At 46.8% G+C, this 27,715-nt stretch overlaps 2 protein-coding genes across 2 annotated transcripts in view; one reads left to right on the top strand and one right to left on the bottom strand.

Moving 5' to 3' along the window:
* The window catches only part of RPS6KB2 (ribosomal protein S6 kinase B2), a 31,661-nt gene extending 22,579 nt beyond the window's left edge, over positions 1-9,082 (bottom strand). Inside the window, exons 1-5 of the mRNA XM_066587990.1 lie at positions 8,962-9,082; positions 7,792-7,826; positions 7,582-7,702; positions 4,614-4,682; positions 1,870-2,017 (exon numbers count right to left, since the gene is read on the bottom strand). Of these exons, the coding sequence (XP_066444087.1) occupies positions 1,870-2,017; positions 4,614-4,682; positions 7,582-7,702; positions 7,792-7,826; positions 8,962-9,021 (433 nt within the window). The 5' untranslated portion in view covers positions 9,022-9,082. The remainder of the gene's footprint in view (positions 1-1,869; positions 2,018-4,613; positions 4,683-7,581; positions 7,703-7,791; positions 7,827-8,961) is intronic.
* On the top strand, positions 9,080-24,149 carry RAD9A (RAD9 checkpoint clamp component A). The gene is made up of 11 exons (XM_066587991.1): positions 9,080-9,292; positions 10,854-10,924; positions 12,069-12,188; positions 12,361-12,475; positions 15,023-15,122; positions 16,296-16,405; positions 17,332-17,438; positions 17,878-17,942; positions 19,781-19,879; positions 22,292-22,496; positions 23,921-24,149. The coding sequence occupies exons 1-11, from the start codon at positions 9,247-9,249 to the stop codon at positions 24,002-24,004; spliced, it is 1,122 nt and encodes a 373-aa protein (XP_066444088.1). The 5' UTR covers positions 9,080-9,246; the 3' UTR covers positions 24,005-24,149.
* Positions 24,150-27,715: the final 3,566 nt, after the last annotated feature.

The raw sequence follows: 27,715 nt of genomic DNA, 5'->3' as shown, positions 1-27,715 counted from the left end.
GTGATTGGCTAATTCTCAACACAACCACATCCCCAAATATAAGATTTCAGTTTGTGTTTCATGTAATTGTACAGATAACGGGTCACATTGAAGGTGGAAATAAATCTGAAATGATTCATCTTTGTGGAATTTTTGATAAAACCCTGCCTATTATCAGGGGTGTGTAGACGCTTTATATGCACCAACTACATCTACCTCACCTGTCTGACTACATTCCCATCCGCAGCTTCGGAACTGTTCATTACAATCTACCATAAGTGAGTCGTTGCCAACAGAGACTACTTTGAGGGCAGGGACGTATTTCCTGCGCCAAGTCCAGATCCTAGTATAGGGATTAAGAGGTGACCGATCATTACTGTCCATTGGGAATGCTTGCTGCATCAGCCACTGCGGTGCCCGATTCACCTCCAGTCCAGCTTGCAGTACGTTTGGTCTGCATATACCTGTACCACCTTACTAGGATGGCAGTGCACTTGCGCACCATCCAATTATCTGTTTTGAGATACTGACTCAGCATCCATGTGTCTGGGTTACAGACACATTTCTTACCAGATACCCCTGCACTCTTCACCACAACCATCAGTACTGTCTACCTGTTTGCTGCCTGCTCTGACCTCCTCTTCTACCATTGTGCGTGAACTCCGACTGTCCTGACCTGCGTTTCCATCCGCTGCTCTGGTACTGTGCAATGGAATCTAATGTACACCAGGCGTTGCGAATTGAGACTACTTTGAGCGTAGCGACCCGTGGAATCCCCACAAATAAGTCCTTATTTCTGTATAGGGGTTACAGAGTGAAAACCTGGGAATCCATTTCCCAATGGTAGCTCTCCACCATTTCCATTATAACCCCGGGGATCCACAACTTCTCAGATAGGCCATGTGTCAATGTACTGGTACTACCAAATACTCCTCTTGGCACGTCAGTTGTGCCTGTGAGAGATTGGCAACTGCATTCTCTGTGTAACAGCCAGGATTGGAGAACTCTCCGATCCTGCCCATATAACCCCTTAGATGCTACTAGTAATTATTAGGAAATTATAGTACCAGTGTTTCTGGTGGCGCAATGCACCACTTACTAATATAATATGACGATGACTGATCACATGACAGTGACATCACCATAGGTCCTCTCAGCACACAGCTGCTGTCCGGCTCTGTAGGGTTTTAATAAAGTGAAGCACCTGTGATGACGTCACCGTGATCAGGGGCGGAGGTCAGAGCCTCACATGATGATTACTTCATAGGTCCTGTCATCAACAAGGCTGCTGTCAGGCTCTACATGTTTTATGCTTTAGGACCTGCGATGACATCACAGTCATGTGATCAGAAGCAGAACATGTAACGCACTCACTCACAAGTGGTCGTTAGCACTTTGATGACCACTAATGAAAAGAACTAAGATCTGTCCTGCTCTAGGGATGATAACATCGCTACACGGCTCATTACAGTACAGTTACACCTATGTGACCACCACATGACCAGAACAGACTGCTTACTTACAGGGGAAAACAAAGGACGTTCCAATTGAATGACTGCAAGCAGAGATCTTAAAAAGCATGAAGAATTGAAACAGAATACTGTATATTGAAAAATTGTATAGCTTCATTATACAAAAAATAACCTTTATATGGTGAAGCCAGAATACCCCTTTAAAAGGGCCAGTACAGTATATTAACCTGATTGAATGCAAATTGGATAATCTGAAGAGTTCTGCTACTGGCAAGTGAACACTCAGTGATACAATGTTGCTAAACTACATGGCATAGAATGTTTCAGAGCTCCGAGTCCATGGGAATCAGCGGTCGTTCGAGATCATAGACTTCACATCTAAGACATATCAGAAGATTTGACTTTTGAATGAACTCACCACTCAGACACTCCAGGATCAGGTAGAGTTTCCCATGGGTTTGAAATGCATATACCAAGTCTACAATGAAGGGATGCCGGACCGCTTCCAGGACGCTCCGCTCGGCTGTTGCATGCTCCGTATCTTTAGCGTGACAGATCAGCCGTGCCTGAAGGAAGGCCAAGTTACATCTCAATACAAAATAGTCCGGCCAAACGCATTGAAACAAGTATTTGTGCTCTTCAAACTTTTCCTACTGTGGCCTCACCAGACAGACCTCTGCTGTACCATCTGTAGTCAAAATGTTGAATATTGCTAAACTCACACATCAGGTGTCTGCTGGACTCCATGTAACACAATAAGTACAAAAGGAATCCATTCTGTTGCTAAATCAGAGCTGGTTCCAGCCATAGAAGAGTCTGCGCAGCGTACGATCACTTCTGTGAAAAGTGCTTCCCAGAACCCAAGTTGTGCACCACCAGCATCTAGGGGGCGCTTTAACAGTAAGGCCCACCTCAGTTTGTGAAGCAGATAATGGACTGAAAAGTGATCCACCCCCAGTAGTCGGTCCAGCTGCCTGAGAATAATTTAGAGTTTGGTAAAAATCAGATTATCACAAATTAATAAGGCTGCTTTCATGTCTGCATTGGGGGTTCAGTTTTCCTGCTCCATTCAGGGGAGCTGGAAAGGGAAACCCCCTGGCTGAAATGGTCCGTCCTGTGATGGAACCGAACAGACCCCACTGACCCTAATGGTGTCCGTTCGGTTTCCACTCAGCTGCCCGGCTTTTAACCAGAAGACAAAGCACCGTATGCAGCGTTCTTTCTTCTGGTACCTTGTGCCGAACCTGCGACAGAACCTTCAAAGGGCGGTTCCAGCACAGATGGCAAAACAGTGTGGTAGTTTTTGAGATGCACCTTCCTTAGGACCTGTACCCATACAACAGCCATTTACATCTAGAACTAGGATCAGTTCTTTGGGCCCATCAGAGGACAAGGATGAGGCAACTGTCCACTGTGAGGGGGCAAAAAGAAAAAAAAAAACTGCTCATGTAAATAAGTCCATTCAAAAGAATGGAGTTCATATTAGTGCGAGTTTTGTACACCTCACAACACACAAGATTCTCGCCCATGTGAAGAAGCCCTAGAGTAAGAAAAAAAAACATCAGGCAATCTGAGCAAATTCCAACGAGGTAGGTTTGTTTCGGCCAGGACTAGCCGAAACAAATATTTTAAAAACTTCCAATCTTGTGGGGTTCTCTTATGCTATGGCGTAGAGTGAGAAAAACCTACAAGCCAAAGGGGATCCTGTGGGCGTAAACAAGTTGATGTTGATGAAAGGGGTCAGAGGAGGAGGTCAAGAATCATTCTGACAAACAGGTGGTGCAGGGTCAAGCAAATCGCAGCTGAAAAGCAATGCTGGAGCACCAACATATGAAGAAAGTACAATCTGGCAACAACAAGCATGGATGGGTCAGGAGGGGTAACATCACTCCTTAGGGAGAACAAGAAGGTAAGTGAGGAGACTTGTAAGGTCATCCAAGCTCCTCTGGGAAATATGCAAATAAGGAAGATGGAACAATACCTCTGCAGCGCCACCTATTGGATGGCAGCATTCCTTCTAATCCATGCTGGACCCTTTAGACAGGTCTGCAGAGCAATGATTTGGAATTGAATACCAAGCCAGAATCCATCCTACAGCACTCTACGTATTGTGGCTTTGCCCGCTTGCCTTCATTGTTATTACTGGCATTTCAGAAGAAATACACTTTGACGTTTGGCTCGGAGCCAAGCTCTGCATCCCGGAGGCGGGCGGCACTGGCCCCTATCCGCCCGTGGCATGAAGACCGACAGCTCCTCTTCCTGCTTGTGTATAAGGAGAGAGTCGTCACTCTGCATGCAGCGGGTGGGGATAGGCCCCTCGGCCAGCCACCGTGACTCAAAGCTTAGCTCCGAGGCATAACCTCAAAAGTTATTTTTAATGAAACTCCACAGCGCTTCAGAATAAAACCACCCTGGGGGCAACAGGCTTCCCTGTCCTGGGTTCATGCAACATGAAGCCGACGACAGAAACCCTTTAAATCGCCAGGGGGCCGGAACAGTCCTGTACACAAGGCCAGTCACATGGGCCATCTCAACTGTTCCTGGGGTGCAAGCCCTTGAAGTGACAGAACCGGCGGACTGAAAGCCAACTGGCTGCATGCTGGATCTGCCCAACATGCGCGCAACGTGGGCAGAGATACAGTACTTCCCGCAAAAGGCGCTCCAGTTCTTCCTTGAGAACCCCTAGTCCTAGAGGAGGCGATGCACCAGAAAACATAATGCCTATGAAAAGCCAAGGCCCACAGGAAACCCCATAAATCTACATATAAGCACAGGGGAAACCTCAGCCCTAAGGATTAGCAACTGGTCAGGAAGCCAAATCCAGATGTCCCATGAAGCCTGAACTGAGGTGCCAGAAGGTGTGTCCCACTCATCAGGCCTCCTGCGGAGGTGTGACTGTCCCCTTAGAACTGCATTGTAATATTTGGGCACACCGAACATCTCCAATAAGGTCTAATAGGTCATTTGTGGATCTTCCCAGAAGAAATTGGTCCTGGGAACAAGGGTTTAGCTTCAAAGTCCCTTCCAAATGAGGCGGTCTTCTGCTAGACCTATGGGACTCTGTTGTACAAGGGGCCTATTTGGCCACAGCCTAGGAACACCGGAGGACCCTCTGGTCAGCTACCACATTCATAGAATCCCCCTCCCATCCAGGAAGCTCACCTTTTGCAAAACCTTCATAGCAAAAATTTTCCCCAAATTGGAGCCGGTCACCTTCTTCACCTGAAAGACCTAAACAGAATGACACATCATCAGCCAGACACCCTCACAGTACTGTACAGGCGGCGGACCCCTAGTGGTGGCAGCAGACCCTCAAGAATGCCATTCTTTACAATATATAAATAACTGAATTCTTTGACAACTGGATTCCACCGATCGCCTGTCATCAGTGTGTCAGCGCTGCATCCTATTAACAGAGTTGGTATTACCCAATTGTCAATTGATTCATGTAAACATTTTCAAGAGGAACAGAAGAACATCAGAAAGCAGGGGGCTCCATAAAAGGAAAAAACAAAATACATTACCCAACAGGCGCTGTCCGCTCCGCCGCACTTCTCGTGCGTAGTTCCTCCGCACTTGTTTGAAGTCTTCAGCCACCACTTCCTGGTCAGGGGGTTCAAAAACTCCACCTCCAGACAGCGCTGTCTGATTGGCTGAGCTGTGGCACTCGAGAACCAATCACTGCAGCGCTTGAATCACAGCCATTGCATTGAATGGATGGCTACTGAAGACTGCAGACAAGTGTGCCAGAGCGTCGGAGGAGAAGTGCGGCGGAGCGGACAGCAACTGTTGGGTAAGGTATTTTTTTATGTAGCCAGGGCTTATTTTAGGGGAAACAGAAGGACTTCTTACTGTAAAAGTTGCAGAGTCCCCGCAGCTTCAGCCCCGCATCTCTGTTCTCCCCACTAGAACTCTGTTTGCAGGCGGTTTGTTTACAGAATGTTATAAGCTGCTGTAGCCAATCACAGACCTCAGTGGTCCACCTCTGAGAACTGATTGGCTGCAGCAGTCTGTACTGGTCTGTTCACAGACTCCGGCAGTGTGAACGGAGATGTGGTGCTAGAGCTGTGGGGACCCTGGAGAGGTGAGTGCAGGCTGTTTTTGGACATTGATAGCGCCATTTAAAGAAAAAGTATTTGCAAAATTCATTTAACAAAAAAAAAAACAAAACCAAACACATACTGTAAAGCATAAAGTGGGATAAGCAGACCCGTCACACAGACACTTAAATGGATGGTAAAATATAATGCGCCACTACAACAGGCTTCAATGGTCAAAACATGAGGACACGCTAATTTAGCTAGTAGGCTTAGCTATTAACCCTTTCACCCATACTAGAATACCAGGAAAGGCGGCGCTACCCTAGACCACCAATGGTACTGGTATTGACCCCTCCACTTCCTCAGACCACCAAGAAAATCTTAATTTGTGTGAAATGGTTTTTTTCTACATTTTGTTGTTAAACCTGGGGTGCGTCCGAAAAATGTGTACCTGGATAAGCAATGAAGGGTCCCCAACACTCACTAGAGTAATGTGCCTTCATACTATGGGGTCTCCCCCGACTCCTCAACTTCCTGATCACACATTGACAGTTTACCCTAAGAGTAGACAATCAATGTTTTTCCCTAGGAAACTCCATTTAGGGCTTAAATGGTCGCTGACTGGTCAAACAGCTTGTGTTTATGTGATCTAATAACTAGCAAAACTGCTATTTACTTTAATTTACCTAAAATTGTGTTTTATTTGCTGATAACAATCCCTCTGGTAACTAGGGTCTCCCTTCCTCCTAATTCGCTGTCCACTGCCTGTTGTCAAGTAAAGTCGGTTTCTAGAAACAGAAATAGTAACATGGAGAACAGGAAGTGAAAGAGGGTGATGACTCATGTTGCACATAGAAGTATATGGAGAGCAGAGGGGAGGGGAGAGTAGGAGGGAGAAACACACACAAATGTGTCTGCAGCAGCTAACTGGGCGAGTGATTTACAACTACTGCGTTTCCCCGAAAATAAGACCGTGTCTTAATATTAATTTTTGCCCCAAAAGAGGCACTAGGTCTTATTTTACTTACCTAGTAGCTGCGATCCGAGTCCCTCCCACTGGTCTCCGGGGTTCTGTAAGGGCGAGCACCCACTGGCGATTGCGTTTTCCGCGGGAAAAAAACGCAGCGTTTTCGCCGCGTTTCCCGCGATTTTTCCGCGGTGTTTTCCGCAATTTTTCCGTTAATTTCCATGGACATTCATGGGTGCATTAGGAGAAAAATAAGGACACATATGCAACTGACAGTTCCTATGTTAAAAACGCAAACGCAACGCAAAAAAAACGCCAGTGGACAGGAACACATGTTATCTCTATGCCTGTGCAGGAAAAACGCAAAACGCAGGTAAAAAAACGCATGTGGGTGCTCGCCCTTACTCCGCTGCACATTCTGCACTCCTCAGCCGCCCAAAAAATATCATTTCCTGGTCGCGGGATTTATTATTTCAGCCTCCAGGAAACGATGGCTTTGATTGGTTCCACAAACGCTGCTCTCAGCGACCAGGAAGTGATCTGTCGGTGGCCGAGGAGTGCCAGACGTACAGTGGAGCTACGGAGTACAGCCGGAGGGATCTGGACTGCACCTGCTAGGTAATGTATTTGTCTTAACTTTTTTTATGTAGTCCAGCTAGGGCTTATTTTTGGAGTAGGAGTTATATTTCAAGCCTCTCCGAAAATGGCCAAAAATCGGGGTAGGGCTTATTTTTTGGGAAACCATACTGGAATCACACATCCACAGCTCAGTGCTTCCTTAGTGTCCTCCATGAAGTCATCAAAGAGGGATTGAGAAAACAGCAGGTTCTGCTCCCCATGTGCAAGCATATAGAAGCCATCATAACAGCCAGTCATCATTTGCTGCTCCCAGAATGAACTGAGAATTACAGATAGAGCCTGCAGAGGGTAAAGATGGTGATACATGCAGAACACAAGTCATATAATGACCAGCTGTCAGCATTATGCATCTAAGACTCTGCAGGGTGATCGGCAGCATTAAAGGGCAATCTGAAGTAGAACTGTTCTCTAGTGTATAGGACAGGGGGGGGGGGGGGTAACCAAGATACAAATACACAACAGGCATTAGAATTGGGGTAGTTACCTTCCCATAGCTGCCCCTTCCCAGTACACGTAGTATGTGGAAGCACTGTGGTGAGAGGGTCTCCTGCCCCGGGCACATCCGGCTGTCTGCAAGATCATACTCGGTACAAGAGGAGTCAGACCTAGGAGACAACCCTACAGTCAGGACTAGGCAGTCAGAACCATGGTACCAGTATAAGAGTGGGAGTGAAACGAGGCCGGCCATACTTACAGATCACAGAATCCCACGATCTCAGAGTCGTCATCCTGGGGACAAAAAAAAACAAAACACTGATGACTAAACTAACAAAGCAGCCCTGTGCATTTATGGCGTCAGGCAACTGGTCTCCAAACCCCATGGCCAAGAAGACAAGATGCAGCCATCAGGGTTTTCCGTGGTGACCGGGGTCCATGGTATACAGGCTTACTCCTGATTCTTGATGGTCAGCACCCCTGCTCATTGGTAAAAGGCTGTGTGATAAGCAGTAGCAATGCGTGGGCGCCGCTGCTGATCAACGTGGGAAGCATGGCAGTGTGCCCCAGGCTAGGCGAGGAGCAGCGGTGCCCTGTGACATAGTAAACGTATAGCGCATCATATAATATAGATGGCTCTGACTTTGGTTCAACAATCATACAAAAAGCCACAAACAACCCAAATCACGTTCCGAACCTTCAAATGAGTAACTCCGTTCTGGTTCACAGACCCCTCTGCCGCCCCCATCTCTGACGTCCATAGTCTCTACTACAACATATGTTAGGTGGTCGCTGTGTCCCTGGATGAACGCGCCCAACATACCACTAGTTTCCTACGCCACATTTTGCCGTATCAGGTGGTGCGCACTGACCCACCATTAGGTGGCAGCAGTCCCTGTATACAAGTGAGCCCCAGAACAGCGAGAAGCGCTCCTGCACATCTGAAAAGCGAAATCATTTATATTTGTGCGGTTGCCCTGGTAACTGTGTAAACAGAGGAATGAGATACGCACGAGAAATAAGTCGCAGCCTGTATATTCCTCCGCGTACCGAGAGCCCTACAGACTTGTATGGGCTGCACTAAAGTCAATGAGCCCCATTCACTGCCTGTGTGCAAGTGGAACAACACCTCCACAGCGCCACCTACTGTCAGCCAGCGGCACTGCATGTCCACGTCACACCTGTTAACAAGCCTTCTACAGTGACCGGGCATATAAAACTCAGCCGCAGAGTCCCCCAGAGGAGCATGGCCGCCTCACAAGTCTCCTCACACCTCCAGCTGCTCTCCCCGAGGAGAAGCATGACCCTCCCCGACTGTACGCCCGTGAGACCCCCTCACACAACCGCCAAGTATAGCAGCAGCGGCCACCAACGGCCCACCGGGCTGCAGGCGGCATTCCTCCCTCAGCAGCCCACCAGCGCCCCTCACCGGCTCGTTTTCCTCAGTGTTCTCCTCCGTCTCCAGGTCTAAGTCAAAAACAGCCGCCATTGCGTCTGCGCCCGGAACTAAAAAGACAGAGCGCTGTTTCCGGGAACCTATAAATAGACGGACCGCCCAGCGGCCGCCGCTGCCGTAAGGGTCTGTCGCCGGGCAGGGCTACGACAAGATGGCGGCTGCCGGCCGCGGAGGAGGCCGGGCGGGACTGTGTGAGAATACGGCTGTACCCGAATAGTCTCTGCCGACCGTGTAGTCCAGAGTCTTCCTGCCGGCAACATGAGTGCCGGGGTGAAGTGTATGGTCACCGGAGCCAACATTAAAGGTGAGGCGGGATTACTGACGTAGCAGAGCTGAGTTTGCTGGTTGGCTCAGCTGCTGTTGATGTGGTGCTCTGCCTTTCTATAGGGGCTCGCAAATCACGAAAGCGCAAGAGTTAACACATGTAAATATAAAACTTAGTATGCAATTATGTCAATGGCATCATTCACTGCTGCGGATTTCTCATGCGCCTTCAGTCCGGTTCCCACCGCCCGCCAAAAACCCAGCGTGTCCCATCTTGGTGCACATTGTCATGAAGTGTGTGTAAATACCTAGGAGCCCTGTGTGCGCACGTAAAACTGCCAATTGGCAGAGAGTTGGCGTATAGCGGTCTGTGAGTATATGACGTATTCACAGACCAAAATACGGAAACACCCATGTGAAAGAGCCCTTAAAGGGGTTGTCATGGCTGTCAGCTGCGCCATTTTTAAAATAACCCTTTAATAGAGTTCTGCGTTTCTAACGGCTAGATTAGAGCGTCCTGATGACTTATTAACCCCTTAATGCCTGCTGGCTCACGCAGCCGAGGTGGTTATGGTGTGGGCCCTGCAGCGATCAGCTGTGATGGGTCGCCGTCCGCTGCCGTCCGCGCTGAATGCGCCGTCTAACTACATACAATCTGCTTTGCTGCTCCCATAAAAGTCTGAAATACCGAATTATAATTTTTTTTTTTCTATCGCACGCGGTGCAGTACCTGAATTATATATGTCATCCACACATCCACACTTCTGGTCCGATCTGAGCGACATTCTGCATCAGCGTGCTTCAGCAACGGGCGACCAATACTGGCAGAACTAAAAATCGAAAACTCAGACTTCCCTCGTAACTTTTATTGCCAACAGCAACCAATCACAGCTCGGCTTTCATTTCCTATACGGCTAGGCTAAAATGAAATCTGCACTGTGATAGGTGCCCCCAGCATAAGTGGCATCCAATGTAGTAATTAATGAACATTTCCAGAAGTATTGCTGAAGATGCTCGCCCGTAAGGTTGATGTGCCAGTTGCGCAGCGCCTCATAATCACTTTTTTGGCGAACGAATGATTTGGGACCGCTGCAGAAGGGTGCAGTAACAAGGTTATTATGTGGAAGAAGGAAATCACTTTGAAAGCCTAATTTTCAATAACCGATCCCTGCGCCTATAGCGCCGTGCAACGTAACCTGGTAAAATATGTACTTTTTTTTTTGGGGGGGGGGGGGTTATCATCCCGCCACTCACACTACAGTCCGTCCTGTAAAGCACCCGGCTGTCCATGGAGGAGTTTAAAAAAAAAGTTCTAATGTCAGAATGTGGTGAGAAAGTTAACTTTTTCACTTTTTGCCCCGGTTAAATCTAAAACCTAACTCCCTCCATGAAGTTGGCATCCCTGTAGCAGTCTCCCTGGCTGCCAGGAAGGGGTGGTCCCCCTAGTGCTGCCCCTCAAGCACCCTGTGGGCAGGGCTGGCGCTGTTCCCAGTCTCTATGTTGTGTTTGTAAACGTCCCCCAGATTGTAACAATGTATCAGTACCTTCTGCTACACTGTGATTCCTTGTATTGTGCCTGACTTGTCACTTCTGTCTTCCAGCTCTCGGACGCGCCATTCACTCCTTGTCCCGGATCGGGGAAGAACTTTACTTTGAACCTTTAGATGAAGGGGTAAAAGAATGACCAATAACGTTCATCCATTATTATTTTTTTGTTTTGGCTAAAAAGAGAATTGTCACCTCAGGTGACAAGGACGTTCCCTCTGAGACCCCACCACCCAAAGCTACTGTAGCTCTGGCAGACTAGGGCCATCCATAATTACATGGGCAGACAGTATTCTTAGTAGTTTTCTACCCAAGAAGCTTGAGGGTGAGTCACACTAGACGACACATTGACACCTGTCCGTAGGCTGCCGGATTGTTATGGACCCTGCATATTATATCCGCCACACTCCAACCCTTGGTCTATGTGACAGCAATGCATGGGTATAGACTCATAGGCAATTAGTGGGCTGTTTGCTGTCAGTGGAATACACAAACCACGCACACCACGTAATGTCCATGTGCTGGCCTGATACTACAGATCCCTAGAAGCTGCACCTTTGCACATCAAGAAGGTGTTAAAACGGTCGCCTGGGTTGACACATGCCTTTATTAATCTAGTAATGACGAGCTGTGAGTGAGTAGGTGGGTTTGTGAGTGACTTACATACTCCGCCCCTAATCACATGATGGTGAAATCATCAAAGGTCCATTTCCAGTGAGGGAGTTACATGCTCCACCCCTGATCACATGACCGTGACATCATCACACGTCCTGTACACACACGGCTACGGTCTGCCTAGGTATCCGATAGTATTCCATAGCAACTGAGGCCGCAGGGGGTTTGTAGTCCGCCCATAATCTGCACAAGGATGCAGGACTTGGGATGACGTCACCGTCATGTGATCAGGGGCGGAGCATGACGGTGACATCATCACAGGGCCTTCATCTCCAGTGCTGTTTCTGATCCCTGCTGTGTGTGTGACGTGCATGTAGCAGAGCTGTGTGGCGCATTGCACCACCAGAAACACTGGTACTATAATTTCCTAATATTTACTAGTAGGGCTTATACAGAATAATTTGGACCCGATTTTACTACTCCGCTCCGTTAAAGTTAATGAGCTGCAACAACGCACGGCCTGGTAACAGGTGGGGTGCTGGTTTTGGAGAGAGAGCAGCCATGTTTTCTAATTCTGCACACCCCCTTTAAGTAGGAACCATAACAGCACTTGATGATTTTGTAGGTATCTTAGTGTCACTTTCTTGTACTTCTAGCTCTGCCTGCGCTCGGTGAACTCCTCGCGGTCGGCCTACGCCTGCTTTACTCTCAGCCCGCTCTTCTTCTACGCCTACGAGACAACTGGAGGAACGTGTCATTGTAAGATCTACATGAAGGTAATGACGCTCCAGCACTGCACTGGCCCTCGTAGACTAAAGTGACGCAGAGCCTTTGGGCAACCAATCAGATCCTTTTTTTTTTCAGTTAAATTTGGAAGCTGAATGGTTGCTATGGGCGGCTGATAGACTTTTTGTCACCACTAGTTTTTTTCCCTCTCCCCATTGATAGTCGGTGATGAGCGTCTTCCGCTCCCTCCCTTCTCTGGAGAAGACCGTAGAGGGATGTTCCATCAAACTGAATACAGCCAGCAGCTGCTTAGTTATCCAGCTGTTCTGTAAATATGGTCAGTATGTGTATTTATGGAATATTGTATGGTCATATATTACAGGGCTTACACATATGGACTTGTTGTTTGTAGCATATTGATGTTTTACCCCTCTCCACATGCTGATGTAATGGTACATTAAAGCTGCGTGCACACATGGCGTTTTTGGTTGCAGTTTTCAACCTTATGAACAAAAACTACATGTAGTTTCTTAAAAAAAATAATTGCATGCAGTTTTTAATTGCAGTTGCAAACCACAAGCAAAAGTGCCAAGTAGGAACACAGCCTAAGGGTGGATTCAGACGACCGTATATCGGCTCGGTTTACACGCCCAGCCGATATACGGTGTCCTTGTCTGCAGGGAGGGGGGGGGATGAAAGAGCCAGGAGCAGGAACTGAGCTCCCACCCCCTCTCTGCCCCCGTCCCGCCTCTCCTCATTGCAAATAGTGCAGAGGGGCGGAGAGGAGGCAGAGAGGGGGCGGGAGCTCAGAGCACTGCTCCTGGCTCTTCCAGCCTCCCCCCCCTTCCCTGCAGATACATATACGTTCGTCTGAAACCAGCCTAATGGAGACGGGTTGTTTCCACACCTCACTAGGTTGTTGCTAGTTCCAGCGGGCCCAAATTATACATAGCAATGTTTCTGTCTCATCTGCGGAGATTGGAGTAGACCTCAATTATGGCAGTTAATACTCTCAGTGCCCTAATCTAATCTCTGAGCTTGACATGACTGATGTTAGTAGGGGGACATTTACACGGGATGCCAGACACTCGTCTCCGCCTGTACTCACTCACCTGCTGTTGCACAGGAGTGAGTATAGTTGGCTCGCAGCGGGGCGACTGGAGATTACTCTCCTCGCTCTCCCTTGTCCCTCTCCATTCACTTAACACAGCGGCTGTTCAATACTCCTCCAGCCGTCCCTTACCCCTGCTGGCTGCTCTGTGAGCGAGGCAGTGATACTCGGTCCTGTGTAACAGCATGGGAGTGAGTACATGCGAGGACGAGTGTCAGGCATTGTTTGCCCAACATTCATCCAGCGTAAGTGGGCCTTTAGTCTACAACATGACAAGGGCTCCCAGGGCAGTCTTGACTGCTGGGGCTGAACATATGAGCTTGATGTATATAACAGTATGTCATACAGTGCATTACATCACCAATTGATTGGGTATATATAACTGATGTACAGCTCCCAGATTTCAATATATCACTCAAATCTTTGGTTTTCGGGAGTGAACAAATGAAGCTAGTCTCTAGGGAGTATAGGTTTGGGTAAATGCACTGATTGTAAAACAAAAGTAAATAAAAACATTCAAGCACTTAGAAAGAGTTGTCGGAGGGGATGAAACGTCCTCTGTGTGACTGTAACGTTGATATAAGTGATTACAATATCAGAGCAAAAGAGGAAAATGCTTCTTAGAAGCCTCCATGAGAAGAACACATGTAGCTGCAGGATGTCCTGAACATATTGCTGAGCTGTCATTGTCCCTTGTACCACTACTAGGGGGCACTGACTGCTGTATGCGATGGCCCCCCAGACCATCACACCAGCAGGGGACAGTGTGCTGCTCCACAACAAAGGCAGGATTGAGGCGCTCAGTTCTGGGTCTCCAGACATGAACACGGCCATCGTCGGTACTAAAACTAAACCTGGAATCATCACTGAAGACAACCCAGTTCCACTCATGCTCTCATACATCCACTGGTCCCGACACCCTCTAACAGTCTGGTCAAACGCTCCTCTCTACTAGTGGTCTGTCGGGGGGTTCTGAGCCTGGCTGCCCTGTGTGCCCTCACACATCCACTGGGCCAAACACCTCCTAACAGTCTGGTCAGACACTCCTCTCTACTGGTGGTCTGTCGGGGGTCCTGAGCCCGGTCACCTTGTGTGCCCTCACACATCCACTGGGCCAAACACCTCCTAACAGTCTGGTCAAACGCTCCTCTCTACTAGTGGTCTGTCGGGGGGTTCTGAGCCTGGCTGCCCTGTGTGCCCTCACACATCCACTGGGCCAAACACCTCCTAACAGTCTGGTCAGACACTCCTTTCTACTGGTGGTCTGTCGGGGGGTCCTGAGCCCGGTCACCTTGTGTGCCCTCACACATCCACTGGCCCCAACACCTCCTAACAGTCTGGGCAGAACGGTCCGGTGGGGACAATTCGTTGATACGACCACCCAGCCCCTCACATCCCAATAATGCGCCCCTCTCAGACTCTGGTAACGGGGTGAAATCTCTTCTCTGCGTCGTAGAGCTGTCTGGTGGCCAACAAGCTCTACACAAGCGGAAGAAGAGGTCACTACACACAAGGAGCCTCTGAGAGCCTCTTATAGGACAAGGGGGAACCACTTCTAGGGCCTCAGGTGACAAAACCATTCATCTAATCACAACTCTAGTCATTTGTATATCTGCCTGATATACAAATGTGATTGGTTGCTATGGGCAACAAAGTTTCTTTTAGACAGTTTCATAAATTTCCTGCATGTGTGAATACAGAGCATAATTCTATGCCTTATTTTTTGGGTTTTGAAGCAACTTCTACTATTGAACGTTGTCATTTATTTTCCAGGAGTTACAAAAACGCATAACTTGTCGTATCAGGAATGCGAGTCCCTCCAAGCGGTGTATAACCCAGACAGCTGTCCTAATGTACTCCAGGCACAAGCCAGGTATGGACACTTACCTTCTCTCACAGTAGCAAGAGCATCATGCCTTCTGTAGCTAACAGGCACCTTGAGGCCAGAAGTATTTAACGGGGTTGTTTGGAGCCAAAACCTTCTGCAAATAATCCTGGCCAAGGGAGCAATCTCAGGAGCTCCCAGAAATCCCCTGCAGTGCCCACTACAAGGGAAATGTAGTATTACATGCCGGCCATTCCAACTTATGGTCATCCATGTGATATGTGGACAGAGGAGGTGCATCAGAGCAAATGCCACTGCTTGTTTGTGCCCTGCCTCTCTGGCTCATAATGGGTGATGGCCCCAATGGGACATATGGGGAAAGGCTGTCCTAGTGCAAGAACTCTGTATCATAGACCAGATAGAAGTAACTGAACTGTACACTTCAGTAATGTGCTTTCCAAAAGTAAGGACTAGAATAGGGTTGTAGGAGATTGATAAAAGGTCTCCCCCCCCCCCCCCCCCAGAAATGGCACCATTGTAGTCCAAGGGCTGTCTGGTATTGTAATTTGGCTCCATTCACCTGAATGCTGTAATACCAGACTCTGCCTATGGACAAGAATGGCACTGTTACTGGAAAAGCAGACTTTTTAAAGAATCTGACAGCCCTCTTAAAGGTAATCTGTCACCATCTTTTTGCAGCTGAGAAGAGCACAACATAAGAGCAGTGCTTTGTCTGCTGTGTGGATCTGTGCAGTAGTTTGGGAGAAACTTGCGTTTTATCAGTAGTAACCCATACATGTATGCCTACAGGAAGCTGTCCTTCATATTCAGGAGCTGCAGCTAGCCAAAACTATCCATCCTCTGGCCACTGACTGACAGCTGTATACCCATTATATACATTATATATGCCTGTATACTGTATACACTGTAATATGCCTATTTCTGTGCATAGAGGGACAGCAGTCACTCATTGGCTGGAGGGCAGGGTGGGTGTGGCTAGCTGCAGCTCATGAATATCCAGGACTAGTTCAGTGGGGCTGCTACTAATAAATGCAAGTTTCTCCTGAACCATTTCAGAGACCAATGCGGCAGACGTATCGCTGCAGTCAGCGTGCCTCATGTAGGGCTGCAGAAAGATGGTGACAGATTGCCATTAACGAGTCATTTTAAAGAAGTTATTCTTCTTGCAATTAACACAGTATTGTAATTCTATCTCCTTAGGCTGCTTTCAGATGCCGTGGTGCACTTCCCACTGACACTGGCGGAGGTAACGCTAAAGGCGAGTCCCTGCGGAAAAGTCACACTCAGGAATTATGTGGAGGAGGAACTGGGTAACAAAAACATGTCTGACATGAGGGCTGCAGTACATAAAGGGGTATTTACATTCTAGGCATGTATAGCATATCAAACATATATCGTAAATGTCTGGTGCAAGGTCCACTTCCTGGACTCCACCTATTGGGGGAGCTGATGTCCCTGTCTCCCCTAATCAGCACTCTAGAGAGGAGGAATCCATACATCCATGTGACTCTCACTTGTAGTTAGTTTTGTGGATCCAGCCTTCAGAACCTTGCATAGACTGCCACATCTGAGTGATCAGTACTGCTCCATCCAGATAACTGCATTCGGAGGCAACCATAGACTTCATTAGGTCAGATGGAAACCTCTTTTGCTCTGATTCACATGGTTTCCACCCCTGTCAGGTTTTTTTTTAAATTTTATATTTTTGCTGGATAGAAAAGCTTTGCTCTTGGGACAGAATATAACTGACAAGGGTGGAAACCATGTGAAACGGAGGACTGTGGTGTCCTCTGAAGCCTGTCGTCCCATCCCTATGTATTATTTTTTTCCCTCTGCATAAAAGATGGGAACCAGCGCTGGATCGTAAAAAAAACAAACACAAAAAACCCGCTATTTGTAAAGAGCCTAACACCTATTTTCTGGAGTGCCAAACTGGACTGAGATTAAGAGACCCAGTTTTCCTGCTGTATGGGGGACCCAGTGAGGTCTATGCAGTGCACTATTAGTACTTGCCCACAACTCTTCTCTCTAACATGGGACATGCATGTGAACAGCCACCATGCACAAAAACTTGTGTCCCGATGGTTGGGGGCTACATTGTGGGCCGCATGTTGTGCACCCCTGCTCTACAGCTGCTACATCCTTTTTATAAATTGATGGTTTTGTCTTTTCAAAAATGTTGAAATTGCTTAAACCAATTCTTGATTTATGGTTTTTGATACATCCTTTCATCTAGATGCCAGTAAAGCAATGCTGACGGAGCTAACCCTGAGCAGAGAAGAATTCCTGGCATACCAGCTGCAGGATCAGCGAGAAATTACTTTTTGTCTACGTGAATTCAGGGTAAAACTATGGTTCCCATTACACTCAAGCACTGTTATATAGTATTAGGGTTTACCCAATCCAAGAGAAGGTCTCCAGACTGTGGTGTTGCGCATCATGCATTCACTTCAATGGGTGCTGACTAGTACCAGCAGCAACCTATGGGGTTATATGGTGCTGGAAAAGCTTCTTCTCTCAAATATTCATCAGTCGGGACCTTCAGGATCTGCGACTTCAAACATGATGGTCGCCAGTGTGGACCTCATCTTATACATTTGGGATGGCAGAACCTCTGGTCATTCAAGAGAGATCACTTTCTTTCTTAATACATCGCCAGGATTTGGTGGGTTACCAATGATGGCTTTCAGGTTATAAATTTCCCCAAATTTCGCAGGTATAAGAATCTACATTTTAGTTTGTCATTGCTCGTTTGACTTTACTTCTGGTTTCTGCTTTTCAGGGTCTCCTGGCTTTTGCAGAGTCTTCTAGCTTACCGATCTCAGTACATTTTGACAGAGCCGGCTGGTGAGTCCCTGGACACTATACTGTGCGTAGTAATTGCTTCTGTTGACTATCGGTAGTGGGAAGCTAAAGAATACCTGCGGTGTGCTGCAATCGTTAGTTATTGGATTAATGGGTAAACTGTAAAATGTTCCATAAGCATTAATACAAAACACGCAAATAAATAAGTGCAGCAGCAAATGCATTGGCTAACTGGATCCTTAGATTTGTCCAGTCTTGCCATAGACCTATTTCAGGCCTCATGTCCACGGGCGGATTTGATTTGCGGAATCCGCACGGAAGATCCGTAAATCAAGCTGCCCATAAGGATACGTTATAGAAAAGGTTCAGAGAGCACCAAAGGGTTTCTTCTACTGGTTACATGCTATACATATTGAATCCTCTGGAACCAGGGAGAGCTGCAGAAACAATTAAGGGGATACTCTAAAAATAGTCTCCCCCCAAAAAGTTGAAACAAGGCGCTGTTAATAAAAAGTTCCCCTGCGCTTCAAAGATATGTGGCAGTAGCCAAATGCATAGATACAAGAGGGTAAATTGTAGATCAGAACGGCAGTTACTCGGAAGGAGGGGGGTATGACTGGCAAAAAGCCCCTTCCTAGAAGTGTCGACTCCTATGTTGTAAAGTAGTCTCCAAGTCCAGTATGGATATACGTTCAATCCTTTATTCCAGTGACAAGGACAGTGGGCAACGTGTTTCGGTGCTCAAAGCGGGCACCTTCATGAAGCCAACAGTGACAAACATTACATCGAAACACGTTGCCCATAAGGATACGGGGGCATTAAAGCATACGGATTTGTTTTGCGAACCTTGCGGTCCAGAAAACAAATCGCAGCATGCTCCATTTTGCTGCGGATCCCACATGGATGGCTTCCATTGAAGTCAATGGAAGCCGTCCGATCGTTGCTCATCTGCAATTCAATAGCAGATGGGCTGCGGGAAAGTAGGAGTTAAAAAAAAAAAAGTACTGTACGGCGCTCTGGCTGGCGCTTCCGCACACATCCACAGTGAAAAAGAAAGACGATCTGGATGGGACACAGGAGATCACACACGTAAATTTGTGTCCTCGGCCGTAGGCAGAGTAGGATTCAAACAGTAATAATAGAGGAGATCACAGCTCCTCCTCCTGACTGTATGCTTACGGTCTGAAACTTATTTAGGTAAATATAGAAGGTAATGATTTAAACTGTTCCCCCAGGAGACAGAAATGGTATAATCTCTCGCTAATGCTGTACTGACACATCATGGAATTAATGTGAAAGTTAAACCAAAAACGTTCACCATCAAGGTGGTGCCTGATAAGTATCAGACCGGGGCTGGGATACACAAAGGAGACCTAATAGTGTGATAAGTATTCAGGTGAGGGGGCAGGGATGGAACATTTCTCTTAGCAAGAGTGGCCCTTTAAAGGATTTTATTTGTATAGCCTGGAGGAAAGAAGGGGGAGGGGGGGACATGATCAGAACTCTTATATATGTTAAGAGTATAAATTAGGTTCAGGAGAGAACAAGGGGGCACAAGCTGAGATTAGTTCAGGGGGAACCAGAAGCAACATCAGGAAATATTTACTGAGATAGTAGATGCTTGGAACAAACTTGCAGCAGACGTGGTTGGAAAATCACTAAAGTGAATTCAAGCTATGAGGATAGATATCGGCTTATCCCTAAGAGAGAAATAAAAGGACGTAATAGAAGGGCGGACTAGATGTACAAATTTTTTTTTTTGTTTCTACTGTTTGTAATAGTATTAAGAGATAAGAATGGAAATATTAATACTTGATGATGTAATGACTAAAGATACTTTTACTCAGCACTGTTTTGTCTTGTGTTTCTCTTCTCTTTAGTCCAGTTGTCTTCTGTGTAGATGATACTGTGCTGGAAGCCCATTTTGTTCTTGCTACACTTTCGGATGCTGATGATGCCTCCCAGTCCCAGAATAACAGGTAATATATCTGTAAAATAGGCTGCACTAGAACATTAGAAGAAATAACCCCGATAACCTTCATCTTAATCAGACGGCTTCTCCTGATTTATCCATCAGAATGACAGTCGTGGCTGTTTTACTGCAGTAAATGGCATCATGATGTCCATATAAGTGTGGTTGCATCGCAGCCCATACCAGTGAGAATAGCTAAGCTGCAGTGCAAGGCATATCCATGCCCCTGTGGGCAGTGCTTTGAAGAAAAACAATAGGACAAATGAAGATGAGGAAAATATAGTTTTTTTAATTTTTTTTTTTTTTTTACAAAGTGCCTTTCTACACTCTATAGCTGCTGCTGCTTACTCTCCCCTCCTGATGCATAGATAATATGAGCGTAGTAAGAAGCAGGTGCCGGCGAGAGGCACAGATACAACTGCAGCCTTGTTTTATCTCGTACCAGTCCTAGATGCACAGCTACACCATTTAGTACTGCTGTATAATGTCCTCCATGCTCTAACTACTGCTACAGAGACAAGCAAGAGCCTCTCTTTTCTGTTTATGGAGACCTGCGCTCAGGGGAAAATGGAGTAAGAAATTGAGCTTACAGAGAAAAAAACTACTTAATGGAAAAAGTGCATAATCCATGTAATTTAATAGTCAGAAATAGTGTTAGACCTCATGTACACAACAGCTTATTCTGTCATTTGAAGGTTTAGACACCCTGTAGATAAGGATATACAGTACTTTTTAAAAACATTTGACATGTCTGAGCATCATGTCAAAAGTTTTGATCAGTGGGGTCCGGGTGTTGAGAAAATTCAATGCAGAGGAATTCCAGGTTACACACATTCATTGGATACTCTCATAATCGCCTTGCAGGAGTCCTAAGATAAGATCTTGTTGGAGAATCAGGTGATACACAAATTATTGCATAACTATTTGCCAGATTTTTCAATTTGTCCTCACTGGCAGAGACTGATAGTTACATAGATGGTGCAAGTAATCAAGATTGGGTAAAAAAAACTATCTTGCGCTCCAGGGAAGGTAATGATATCCTTAATATTTAATAACCCCAACCTTGGGGATTAGAACAAACAGACTGAAATAATCTGTGGCTAACATGCAATGCGTTTCTGCACCTTGATAAGGGCGCTTTAGGCGCAGAAGCGCGTTGCATGTTAGCCACAGATTATTGTCCGTCTGTTTGTTTTAATCCCCAAGTTTGGGGTTATTAAATATTAAGGATATCATTAACTTTCCTGGAGCGCAAGAGTTTTTACCCAATCTTGGTTACTTGGATTTAACCCCTTCACTTACAAGTGTTGGGGATCACTCTCTGCCGCCGCCCAGGACTGCCGAAACGGAGGACCTAGGATAAAGTTCTAATATCTATGAGCAATCTTGGACTTCAGGTGCCGAGCGGTGAGTCCCTCTGATAATAAAGGGGGGGGGGGGGGGCCCGCTCGATGCGAGGTGAGTCATTATTTGTGTATTATTTTTCTTCGTATAACATCCATTTGGCGCTTTCCCACATCCACTGGTTTATAGATGGTGCAAGGGAAAAGGAGCGCCGCTGCCCTCGGTAACTAATAAGATAGCAGCTCCTATTTTCTGGGACCCTTTACAAAGGAGCAGCCATGATCTGGTTGGTAGCTGCGGACCACCTCCTTCCCTTGCACTTGTTTTGCAAAACTCCTCAGTCTCTGCTCAGGATACAAACAGCGTTTCAGGCTACTACATGACCCACGCTAGCAATCTGCAGTGACAATGTCTGTTAGCACTACTCTTGCAAACTTTCTGGGAAAAAGTTTGGGAAAGCTTGGGAAAAATGCAGTCAAGGTAGAAAAGAATTCTGCAGCCCCTGATATTTTTCGCAATGTTACTTTAAGGCCTCATGCACACGGGCACGCACGGATTCCATCTGCTGAATCCAGCAGTGGAATCCAGCTGTGCCCACAGACATTTTCTTACCTGTCCAGATCCAGCGCAGGTCTCCTCTCTGCCGTCCGGATCTTCTTTCAACACAGCAGATGCGCCGGCCGACGTGCCGGACGCATGCACAGTGCAACTTTTTAAAAATCTCCTGCTTTCCCGCAGATCCATGGCACGTCCACAGTGACTGCTGCAAATGTGCTGCGTATCGGACGGCTTCCATTGACTTCAACAGAATCCGCAGTAAAATGAAGCATGCTGCAACTTCTTCCCCCGCATGCGATCTTCACGCCGGGCAGAAAAAAAAATCACATCCGCATTCTTTAAATTGTTTTGCGGATGCTGATGCTTCCCTATGGGCAGCTTGATTTGCGGATTTCCTTCGCGGGTTCCACTAATCAAATCCGCCCGTGGACATTGGAGATAATGGCTAGCGTTGTTTGAAGACTGTTGTAGAAAAACTCTAATGAGCTTTTTTTTTTTTTTTTTCATTTCTTGGCAGACCTTGCTTACCAAATGATGATGAGTTTCTGGGTGATGACCTTGACTACATGATCGCCATGGAAACTACTCTTGCAGGAGCTTCCTCACCGCCTCGTAGTCCAACATTCAGTCATCCAGTTCCTGTACATGAAGAACCAGCATTAACTTCAGAAAGTGAAGAAGAACAGGAAATGGAGATCCCTGGGACACCACCAAATAAGAAGGTAAAATTAGAGGGGTTGTCCAGTTGTAAACTACTTATGGTTTATCTTCAGGACAGGTCATCAATAGTGCATCAGTGTAGGTCTGTCACCGTGGATCTCACCTGATCAGCTGTTCGCTGGGGCGATGTGTTTCTGCACTGAGCTGATTTCTGCAGGAAGCAGACAAATATGTTCCTACTGCAGTGCCAGGCTTGGTGTTACAAAGTTTCCATTTAAGAGAGCGGGATCTTTGCCTGTAATACTATTCCTGGCCACTGTAGTGGGAACAGTGCTGTCATGTTGCTGCTGAAATCAGCTCAGTGCATTGCCACAGAATAGCTGATTGGTGGGGGTCCTGGAAGAGAGACTTTTGCCAATCCACTATTGATGACCTCATCCTAGGGATACCCATAAAAAATAGTTTGCAACCCCTTTAAGTCCTGCCCATCTCCTAGTTCACTATATAACAGTCTGGCCAAAGACTGGGAGCCATCTTCTATAACTGCTTCTGGCTCCATGAGCTTCCCAGTTCTCTTCCAAACAAACTCTAATAATGGAGTCTTCTGATGTTTACCAACTTTGCTCAATCCCCATGACTGCCTTCCTACAGCTGGCCTTCCCCTGGCAGGAGCGTCCACACCATCATGGGCAGGGAGATGTCTGCAATACATAGTGGCACTTGTATCGCATTCTACAAGATGGCAGACAGTCTTGTATCCTTGGCTGCAGGACCAACAGCATGATTGCCAGGAAAGGTGCAATGTACAAGCGCAGAAATATAATTTTGCCTCATAAAGGAAGTTTAATATTTGATTATAGTATAAAATAATTACAAAAACTTAACATTTAATTAAAGGAGTTTTGTCACTATAACAAACCCCGTCCACCCGCTGGGCCCGGCCTAAAATATAAGAAAAAAAGGGCACACTCACCTGTCCTGTTACGGGCGCCGGCTTACGGGTAAAGGTCTCGACAGAAGTCAGCTGTCCACTGCGGCCTCACTGTACATCCTCCTGGTAAGTGTTACAGTGATGCGGTCTCCTCTGTGCACCCGGTGCTCTTCTATTCTCTGACCCGTCTGTTTACAATGGCTGCAGCACGTTTACCCAGTGACTGCTACAGCTAATGTGAGACCCTGGAGCAGAACGTCATCACTGATGTCACCTAAACAGGCCAGGAACTCTTTATTGACCTGTTTATGGGATGACACTGGAGCCAAAAGACCCAGTGATGTCACAGGCCATGTGACCACTCACTGCACTTCTGACCCGTTGCGTTGGTGCCAATGGTTTCAAATTGCAGAGGAAGTTTTGTGGTGGAAGGTAATTTTTAATTTTATTTATTTTATTTTTTTAATCTTTGGAAACCCCTTTTAAGCTTCATGTTGTACAGAGTGCCCCTGGTATAAAACTCACTGTTTGGTTTTTTGTTTCCTACTTTTTCAGTTTCGGTCTTTATTCTTCGACTCTGTTATCCCAAATTCAGGGCAGACGAACCAAGAAGTTCTTGCTGAAGACAGTGATGGTTAGTGCTGCAAATGAAAGATCACCAAATGCTGGCTAGTAGTCGGCAATATAGACTTGTCCAGAATCCGGACTGCAGGATTGGGGGAAATATATGAAAAAGTTATACATTTTGTATCTTATTTTTGGAATAAATAACCAGTATGGCGGACCTGGGGTTTCTTGTATTTCTTTTTGTTCTGTTGTATAACATTCTGGTTTAGTGCAACACCAAGCAATAAACTGGAATGCAGAGCGATCAGGAAGAATGTCCCAATCTCCACTGCTTGGATCCACAATCAACCACTCGCAAGACATCCCAATGAGTAAGGGACTTCCCGCATAAACCTGACAAAAGCATCACCAAATACTAAAATACATCGAAACAAAAGTCAGGTAAAATAGAATATTACTGCCTTCAGTTAAAATGCATATAAACATGTTAATGATTAAAGGTGCCCATAAAGAGGTAAGCAGACATGAAGCAAATGGTTGGAAGACCGTGAATTGAACTACTGATATGTATACTATGGCTCTATTAAAATTACAGATATTTTACCCCTATGTTTATCCCGGAAGTGTTGGCCTTTTATCACTGCTGATTGTGCCCGTTGACATTACTTCACATAGCTCTGCAGTCACAATAATCATGACCAGGGGTGCCATAAGCCCCATTTACACGCACAGGTGATTGCTCAAAATTAGTTTGAAACTGACAGCTTTGAGCAATCGTTTTGCTTTAGCTACTAATGGACTAATGAGCCCATTAGTAGCTAACTCATTTCATTTGAATATATTTAGAGAACAGCGGATGGTCTGTTCTCTAAATGCATCTGCATTGTTCCGCCACAAGCCGTCAGCTCCATACAATGCCATCAGCATTGCCCGCGAGAACGCAGCATGCGGTCTCTGTTATCAGGGACATGGATTTTATGTAGACTTGAAGTGAGCGATAAACGAAGAGTGCAGGATGGGCGTGCATTTACACGCAACGACTATCGCTCAAAAGCCGTCGTTTGGATGAATTTTGAGCGATAATCATTGCATGTAAATGGGGCTTCAGACTGAGCTCAGTGAGTACTTCTGCGCGGTGCTTGCAGTGGTTTTGAGCACCTGCTGCAGCCTAAGTAGAACAGAAACAACTAGTAATTCATTTACCACCTATAACCTCGAGTGGTCTTGCTTTTATGGATAATGCATTTTTTTTTATAGGGCTCCTATTGTGTGTATACATGCCAAGGTAGTGTCATTGCGTGCTGGCTGCGGGCCGGGAAAACAGCCCATTGTTTTTAACGAGTGCATGTACAAGCGCAATTTTTCTCTGGCAGAGCTATGAGAAGGAGCAATGTGAGAGAACAATTACAGCATGTCCTACTTTGTGGTGCTTCTATAGAAGACTCCCCTATTCTTCCCTGTGGGAGCAGAAAAAGGCATTGCACTCACATGTATATGTAAGCTTCATGTGCGTATAATGCGATGCTTTCCTATGGAGAATAATGGGAGATCTTCAGGCGCGTGAAAAGCACAAGTGCAGTGATTTTCTCATAAGATGTATTGCACTCACATAAAAATCATGGGTTTGCTAGTGTGATATCTGTCAGTTTCTATTGCATTCCCCTGTGTAAATGCACCCATAACATGTCCTTTTAACTCTGAGTTCAGGACCAGTATGATTACAATACAACATTTTATACAGTTTTTCCAGAGCGTCATCCCGACGGCCCCATTACATATGGAGGTTGCCCTCTGACCCAGGTAGGGACAGGAAGAGTTTAAAAGCACCTCCCTTTCCACCCATGCTTCAGTGTCTTCCTGTCCCTACGGTGGGACAGAGGAGCAGCTCCAGAGCTGCAGGAGATAGGAAGCTGCGGAGGCAAGAAGACTTACCGCAAAGAAATACTTACCGCACGCTGTGCGGCCCCCCTGGAGGGGTAGAGGTCGGGGCCGCACACTCAAGAGTCCCTGCATCCCCGACCTGCGCTGCCGACGGAGCCGTCAGTCGCCCAGTAGCGCTGGTCTCCCTCGCGCGGATCGCATGTTCGGGCCGCCGCTGCTGTGATGGGATAGTTCCTCCTGGCAGGGGAACGGCAGCGGCGGCCTCCCTGGACCTCGGGCGCATAGCGGTGACGTCATCCGGCGTGGTGACGTCACGCGCACAACGTAGGGGGCGTGGCTACCGGCAAAAACCCGGAAATGGCGCCAAATTTGAAAATCCTCCCCATAAAAGCAGGCTAAACTCCATGGAGGTTCCTGCTGACTGCCAGACAAGTGTATGTGAGTATGTCTACCCGCGACAGCTCAGCACGTGAGGGAGAGATTGACACCCTACCAACTGTAAGTAGGCTATACGCCAAAACATGCGCAAATGGTCACTTGTACAGCGGATGCATATATGTTCCCTTTCTTGTCTCCCCTCTCCCCCACTTTCATGGGTAGATGGATAAGGAGGGTCCAAAGAAAATGGACCCGAGGAAAAAATCGAAAAAATGCGTCCTCTGCAACAAAAGGCTCGAGGAGAGCTATAAAAAACCCCTATGCGAGGAGTGAGTGTATTACCGCAAGTAATGCTCCTGAATCCAACGCTTGCACTGCTATAACAGTGAATTGCTCTGCCTTCACAGATGCACGGGGAAAATTCTCGCAGAGGAGAAAGCAGCATTCAAATCCGATATCCGCTGCATGATAAGGGAAGAGCTGCAGGCTTCCATGGCGTCCCTTCCCCAGGCCCAGCCAGGTCCGTCACGGGTCCCTAAAAGACCTAGACAGACCGAGTCGGCGAGTTCGATCTCCGGTGAATCGCTGGAGCTCCTATCCGAAGGGGAATTAGAGGACCCACCGGTTAAAAAAAAAAAAAAAAAAAAAAAGGGAGGTCGGGGTAAGGAAGTCCAACCCTCCCCTGAACAAACAGGGGGTAGATTAGCGGGCTATCTAAGCCAGTGGCAAGGGGTAACGTCTAACCCCTGGGTACTCCGAATAATCGAAGCAGGGTACCAAATTGAATTCCACTCGCTACCCCCTAGGAGATTCCTTATAACCTCCCCGGGGTCCCTACAGGAACAAGGGAACCTCATAAAAGGCGTTCAGGAACTTAAGGACCTAGGGGTCATTACACAAGTCCCCGATTACGAAAGGGGTGAGGGATTCTATTCCCCCCTATTTCTAATAAAAAAACCGAATGGTTCCATTAGGACTATATTTAATCTTAAAGCCCTAAATCAATTTATCTCGTACAAAAAATTCAAGATGGAAACAGTAAGATCCATCGTCCCACTAATAGATCGAGATAGTGTAATGTGCACCATAGATCTTAAAGATGCATATTACCATGTCCCAATAACGGCAGCCCATCACAAGTACCTGAGGTTTGCTCTGCGGGAGGGAGACAAGATCCAACATTACCAATTCACGGCCCTTCCATTCGGAATCTCCACCGCCCCTCGGGTATTCACGAAAATCGTTATAGAGATGGTAGCCTACTTCAGGCGGAATCAGATCCGCATATTTCCGTATCTGGATGACTTTTTGTTGGTGTCAAGGACGGAGAAGACCATGCGTATAGACCTATCCATGGTCTTATCCACCCTAAACAGTTTAGGGTGGATAGTTAACAAGCAGAAGTCCGACTTGAACCCTGGTACACAAAAGGTGTACCTGGGAGTATTACTAGACTCCCACATCCAGGAATCCCGGCTTCCATCATCTAGGAAGGAAGACCTCACCCAAAGAGTAAAATCCTTC

Source organism: Eleutherodactylus coqui, chromosome 13 (assembly GCF_035609145.1).
Source record: "Eleutherodactylus coqui strain aEleCoq1 chromosome 13, aEleCoq1.hap1, whole genome shotgun sequence".
In the NCBI taxonomy this organism is placed as follows: Eukaryota; Metazoa; Chordata; class Amphibia; order Anura; family Eleutherodactylidae; genus Eleutherodactylus; species Eleutherodactylus coqui.
The sequence above is the reverse complement of the archived record's forward strand: the minus strand, read 5'-3'. Positions and strand labels throughout refer to the sequence as shown.